We start from the raw sequence: 7,336 nt of genomic DNA, 5'->3' as shown, positions 1-7,336 counted from the left end.
AGTAAATTAAATAGAAAGATATTTAGCACTTAGAACTGAAAGGATATAAAAGTATTTCTGCAGGTAGAGTTCATATGTCTAACACATTTATTGAGCTCTTTTCTCTTTTTCCCTGAACATCTCTCATTTATCCTTCAGGTCTCAAACTAAACTAATCTCCCAGATACTTTTAGCTCCCCTCTTTAGAATGGTTCCCATTTATAGCACTCTAAATTTCCTTTCTGAAGCAGATTAATGCATGAAATTATTTGTGCAGTCTATTGTCCTGATCACTGTGAAAGCAGAGAGAAGGCTTGTCCTTCCCATTTATAGCACTCTGAATTTCTTTTCTGAAGCAGATTAATGCAAGAAATTATTTGTGCAGTCTATTGTCTTGATCACTGTGAAAGAAGAGAGAAGGCTTGTCCTGTCTATTGTTGTTCCTCAGTACACCCCTCAGTGTGGTTCTCTTTCTTAGGAATAAAATCACACTAAACAAGACAATGACATAAATGCATAGTTCTATTTATTTAAAATGAGAAATGGAATTATTACTTGAGCCAAAATACTCTTCTCGACTTAACTAGCACATTCTACACGGTGGGAAACACCATAATTACATTTCTAGTTGAACAAGGAATAAAAGGCAATGGGGCATAATTATAAAATTCGAAAGTTTCATGACTTGCATTCTGGTGGACAGCTCCAAATAGACCCCAACACATTAACCCATTAGCCCCTGGTGCTTAGTGGGCCAGTTTGTCTTCTCCTTATAACTGATTGATTAATGAAGTCCTTCAAGTCTCTTTTTTTCTTTGCTTTAATCTCCTCTTTCAATTGGTGATTTGTGTGTGTGGGAGTGTGTAGTATATTTTTTTATAATTATGGTTTTCTATCTGGACTGGAATCTTGACCCCTCCAATAATTTTATGATCTTGGCAAGTGTCATAATTTCCCTGAATCTCATCTACCTCATCTGTAAAAAGTAGACAAAAATTATAATTGATAGGCTTCTGTGAATATTAAATAATACATATGAAGATACTAGTAGGTTTATGACACATAGTAGATGGTCAATAGATGGTAACCATTTTTCATATCCTATATTTTAATTAGGTTAAATTAGTCAAATCTTAAATTTCTGGAAATAATTATTTTTTATAAAAATGTCTTTTTATTTCCCTCTTCTGATCTCTTGCAACTAAATTACTGATTAATTCTAAGAAGACAGATCCATTTTTCCAATTTCTAAGAAATTGGAGGCACTTTTCCTTGCATACTCTTTCCACATCCTCACACATACTTTTGAACACACACACACACATGCATGCACACAAACACAAACACTGCAAGCAGACACTAACAAAGGCCTTTAGAGACACTAGTTCCTGAAGAACTTTGGTATTCCTCTATAATTTTAAGAATAATTAAAAAAATTAAACCCCAAAATAGGTGTAGTGAAGTTTATCAAAGTCCTAATTTTCCTATGAGGAAGAAAGTTTGCAGTGTTTTAAAAAATATCTAATAAAATTTATCTGGAGATACCTATCTATGTATCTATCTATCTCCTCTTTTAGTGTTTTCTTTCTTGCTCTAAGTCTGCATGCTTAGTCTGCCTACTGAAGAATCCAGTACTGATTTCAGGCGTGATAACATGTACTCATCAGGTTTTCGCTGAGGATTAAATGAGGTAATCTATATCAAAGAACCTACGATTTCCCCAGACACTTAGTAGGTGTTCAACAAATATGTTATTCTCTCCCTTCCCAAACTCTGGTAATAAAACACAGCATGGACAGTGCAGATAGACTTTTGGGTCTGGATCAAAATAATTCAAGTTCTGATTATCTGTGCATGTCAGCAAGCCTATTACCCCTTAGAATCTCAATTTCTTTTTTATAAAAGTTTGGGTGTGATACAAAATGGCCTAAAGGCTCTCTTAGTTTTAAGATCTTTGATTTAGTGTCTTGGGAATCAACCTGCCCTCATAGCCCTCAGATCCCCCAGAGCCAAATAACTCTCCCATCTTCTACTTAGATTCTTTTTGACAGATGAAAAGTTGGCAAGTCATTACAATAGTTCTTGTTTTATCACATTTACTAGGTGATATTATGCTTCATAGTCAACTGGATCTACAGGTATTTGTACTCCAATTTTACAAATGAGGAAATTGAAACTTGAACAAATTAAATAATTTTCTTTAGGACATTCACTTAGAGTGGGAAGGAGATGGTTTTAAATCCAGATCTGAGAATAGGGTGACAAACTGTCCCAATTTGCAGCAACTAAGGGGTTTTCTCCAGTGCAGGATTTTCAATGTTAAAACCAGTACAGTTCCAGGCAAACCAGGATGGTCACTCTATTTGCTTACTGCCAATAATTAGGCTCCTACTGGTTGTGCTATTTTGCTTCTTGACACCTATTTGGGTTGTGGCATGGTTAGTAGCAAGAGCCTTAATCTAGGAATCAGTGGGAGTCAGAAGGTCTGGGATTCAGTTCAGCTCTATTTTGAACATACCGAATGGGTTCTTTCTGGTTCTCAGTTCTTCTTCTATAAAATAAAGGACAGCATAACCCTTAATTTCTTTAAGACCTCTAAGGGGTAGAAATGCCAGGGCACAGAGGAGCCATTCACTCAAGATTTTTGCACATCTCCTGCCCCAGCCACCTCCCTAAGCCCTGGGACTTACTGGGCCCAGGAAACTTTTAAGAGGCAGCTTGATAGAGCTCAAGGCAGGAACAGGCGGAAGCTGGCAGGGAAGTTGTGTGCAGGGTGTGAAGAGTTTTCGGTGTTTCTCCCTAGCAGACACATCACCTACCTCTCTCCTCCCATTCACCACAGCTGTCCTGAGGAGGTAAGTTGGGACTTCAGCTCTTTCTCCCAGAGTTCTGTAGGAACCTCAATCATAGCTTTAAAATCCTAAAGTTATTAGAGTACAAATATTTGACGGAGGAGAGGCCATCTGTGATGGAAGTTTAGAGATTTTCCCTGCACTCCACTTTTGTCCCCATATCCATAACTCCCTATGTGTGGCTTTTGATGCTTGAATCTCACTATCCTGTCTTCATTCTTTTTTTTTTTTTTTAATTATTTTGTTGAGGTCACCCTGGTTTATAACATTATATAAATTTCAAGTACACATCATTATATTTCAGCTTCTGTACAGACTGCATCATGCTCACGACCAAAGTCTAGTTTCCATCTGTCACCACACATATGTGCCCCTTTACCCCTTTCACCCTGCCACTACCCCATTCCCCTCTGGTAACCACCAATCTGTTTTCTGTATCTATGTGTTTGTTTGTTTATCTTCCACATATGAGTGAAGTCATATGGCAATTTGCTTTCTCTGTCTGACTTATTTCACTTAGTATAACACCCTCAAAGTCCACCCATGTTGTTGCAAATCTACCTTCCTTCTTATAGCTTTGCTGTATGGTTCCCAGCATGCATAGACCTAGCTATGCACCTTCTGAAGCTTTTGCCCAGTGTGAAATCTTCAGTGTGATTAAATCATATTCCAATATTCCTTTTGGGCAGTGGATAAAAGGCAGAAGAAGAGAGCCTTTTTTTGGGAAACTGAAAGCAGGAAGACAGTATGGAAAGAGGATCAGGAACCTCAGCCTATAAATACCCCTCTTCATTATCACTTTATTGGTTCCCATTGTTCAGTATATATCTTGTACCAGGGTCCTGAATATGAATTTTAAATATTTCACTTTTTTTTTCTAGTATACTATAGATTTGAAAATAAAGTATGAAGAAAAAAACTAAATTCACAGCTATGTGGCAAATCTGAGATAAAAACTCAGTTATTAGATATTATTTAACTTACTTAATACACTTAATAACGTGTAGCTCAGAAGACCTTCTTCCTAAAATAATATGTTTATCTGTTTAATTAATATTTGTTAATTGGAACTAGAACTGGTAATCTCTGATTCCTAGTCCAAGCCTCTATGCCCAGTGACATTGCTAAGCAGTAAGGATCAAATGAGAAGAAAAACAGACAATTATAGGATCTTATAATTTAATGGGGGAGAAAGCTAATTAAATAACCAAACCAATATATAATAAATCACTATAATTCTAAAGTGTGATAAGAGCCATAAAGGCAAATATGTATGAAGATGTATAACAGGGACATACAACCATGAGCGGAGAATCAATGAGTGATTAGAATAATTGGAAGATCACAAGTTCCCATGTAGTGCTGCTGATGCCGTTGTGTACCTTGGTGAAGATGTTTGAATTCTACTTGAATTCTTATTTCAAAAGATAAGAGAAGCCATCGGAGATTTTCAGTAGGAGGGTAACATCATTTTATTTACATTATAAACAACTAATTTGGTTGTTTTGTGGAGAACGGATTACAGAGGTACATGACACTAAGATGGTTGAACAGCAAGGAAGGTTCTGCAGACATCCTAGTTAAAGATGCTGAGGGATGGATTACAGTTGGAAGTGAGACGGAGAGGAGAGCCAGTGTTAAGTATATTTTGGAAAGGTGGTAACAGATAAATTAGATCTGGGAATGAGAGAGAATGAGAGATGCCTCATAGATTTACGTGGCTTAAGCACATGGATAGAAGATGATGGATTTTTCTGAGGTGATAAATATTGGAGAGGATCCAGTATGGTGATTAACAGAAAGTTTAACTTTGTATTTGTTGTGTTTGAGATGACGATGAGCTATTACAATTGGTAATCCCATAGGGAGTGGGGTGCTTGAGTCTATACTAGAAGTCTGAGCTAGAGTCATAAATTGAAATCATTGATGCACAGAGGAGAGATAAGAAGGACATCATGAGTAGAAAATAATTTTGAAGATAATAGTTATAAAAGAGAGCAGAGAAACGAGTGATTACTAGAATATGTGGGAGAAATAAAGACGGTTTTTATTGTTGTTTTCATTTGTTTGTTTCCTGTGATAGTAGATTCTGAAATTGATTCTTAATAAGGAAGAAGCTGGTGTGGGGTGGGACATATCTGAAGCCGATAAGAGTGATCTAAACCCCTGATTCTCAAACTTGGATGGCTATTGGAATTGCCTGGAAACTTTAAAAAACACTGATTCTTGAGTCCCACTGCCAAAAATTCTGATTTTATTGGTATGAGTGTGGTCCAGGCAAAGAGTTTTTTAAAGCTCCTTAAATGAATCAAACAGACAGGACAGTTTGAGAATCTTTAATCTAAACAAAGCAAAAAACATTTGAACATGCAGGAGAGAAAAACCAAAGAGCAATCAGCAGTGGAGGATCATGAGATTTGGGACTCTTGGTGAGTAAGTGAGGAACTCAAGCAACAAAGAGAGAATGATGAGCTGGAATGATGTTTGAGGGCAGGCAAGAGAGGAGACAGCTCAGAATATAGGCAACAAATGTCATCACTTGCATACGAGGGAATGCATTAATAAGTGGAGAGGATTAGGAAAGATTCATGGAGGACATACTGTACCTCAGTTCTTGAGGAAGATGGTGGCTAGAACCTGGTAGAGAGAAAGTGTAAAATCATTTTCTGCCATTGGAGAAAGATTTGAAACTTTCTGTAAAAAATACGGAGACAGGAAGAATGAGGAATAATGTCCCCCCAAAAAAAATTTCAGAGGATTTTTGTGGAGAAGGATGTGGAGCCCAAGACCTATCTGTGGATATGGTCAGACTGCAGAAGGCCTGAGAGGTAACCAATAACACATAACCTGCTCCTTCCTGACCATCTCATGATCTCTGGTATGGAATCTAAGTATTATTGTCCCTTCCATCCTGAGGATAGTGACCACTCCTGATCTTTACATCTTCCACTGTCTGTTCTGACATTACTCTGGTCGTGTTTTCCCAAAAGCCACTCAGAGATCCTCATGACAAGTTATAAGACTAACATCACAAGAAGTACCACCTTCACTCTATCAGGCTTCTCAGAGAGGGAAGGCCTGAAGCACTGGTTAGCTGTCCTCCTCTTGCTACTTTATGCTATCTCCATCCTAGGAAACATCCTAATTCTCTTCATCATAAAGGAGGAGCAGAATTTGCACCAGACAATGTACTACCTCCTATCTCTATTGTCTGCCAATGACTTGGGTGTGTCCTTTTCTACATTGCCCACTATACTGGCTACCTTGTGCTTTCATGCCCCAGAGACTGCTTTCCATGCCTGCCTGACCCAGATGTTCTTCATCCACTTTTTCTCCTGGACAAAGTCTGGGATCCTGCTGGCCATGAGTTTTAATTGTTATATGGCCATCTGTCACCCCTTGCGTTATTCTACAGTGCTCACTGATATCCGTGTAGCTCACATGGGCATATCCATCATAATCCGCAGCTTCTGCATGGTCTTCCCATTGCCTTTCCCTCTGAAGAGGCTGCCCTTTTGTAAAACCAATGTGCTGACTCATTCCTACTGCTTACACCCAGACCTGATCCGCCTGCCCTGTGGAGATACCACAATCAACAGCATGTATGGCCTGTTCATTGTCGTCTCTGCCTTTGGTTTAGACTCAGTGCTCATCTTCCTCTCTTATGTGCTCAATCTGCGCTCTGTGCTGGCCATTGCCTTCCAGGAGGAGAGGCTTAAGACACTCAACACATGTGTGTCACACATTTGTGCTGTGCTCATCTTCTATGTACCCATGGTTAGTGTGTCCATGGTTCATCAATTTGGGAAGCATGTCCCTGAGTATGTGCACAAATCCATGTCCCTAGTATATCTCTTTGTGCCTCCAATGCTCAATCCAATTATCTATTCCATTAATACTAAGGAATTTCATAAGAGGCTATGCAAGATGTTATTGGGACCTAAACTCTGATCAGAGAGAGACCTCCTAGAAAGGCAGGTATCCTAGGAGTTTGTTGTTGTTGCTTATTTTGGGGTACTAGGCTAGTCCATTGGAGTGTTTCAATTTGCTTCTACACATGGACCTATGATTGGCTACCTGCCATTAGTTGTGTGGTATAGCCTGGCTATAACTCATAACTTAAAACAGCAGGCTCCTCTATGTTGTAATTAACCGTGTCACAGGTTGCCACAAATGACTTGTCTCAGACTTGACAGGGAAGAGAATCTTCAGTTAGACCCTTTCATTTTTCCCAATATACTAGTAGCTATGATTTCAAGTAAATCATAAAAACATACAAAAACTAATGCATATATATATACTATGTTATGACTAGGGATTATGTTATTTGAGATCATAGGTATCACATAACACTTTTCAAATGAATAATAGTTTTGAATATCTTTAAATTTTAAAAATTAAAGATACACAATAGCTGTGACCAATTTTACATTTCTGAAATAAGTAAGAGTATTCTTGCGTCCTATAAATGGAATATACATTTTATAAACAGAAGATACATGCTT

The 7,336-nt window shown here is 38.1% G+C and overlaps 1 protein-coding gene across 1 annotated transcript; it reads left to right on the top strand.

Annotated features, from left to right (window-relative positions):
- Nucleotides 1-5,819: 5,819 nt before the first annotated feature.
- On the top strand, nt 5,820-6,782 carry LOC131408053 (olfactory receptor 51I2-like). Its single transcript, XM_058544620.1, has one exon. It carries the CDS (start codon nt 5,838-5,840, stop codon nt 6,780-6,782), a length of 945 nt encoding a protein of 314 aa, XP_058400603.1. The 5' UTR covers nt 5,820-5,837.
- Nucleotides 6,783-7,336: the final 554 nt, after the last annotated feature.

This window comes from Diceros bicornis, chromosome 7 (assembly GCF_020826845.1).
Source record: "Diceros bicornis minor isolate mBicDic1 chromosome 7, mDicBic1.mat.cur, whole genome shotgun sequence".
Lineage (NCBI taxonomy): Eukaryota > Metazoa > Chordata > Mammalia > Perissodactyla > Rhinocerotidae > Diceros > Diceros bicornis.
The sequence above is the reverse complement of the archived record's forward strand: the minus strand, read 5'-3'. Positions and strand labels throughout refer to the sequence as shown.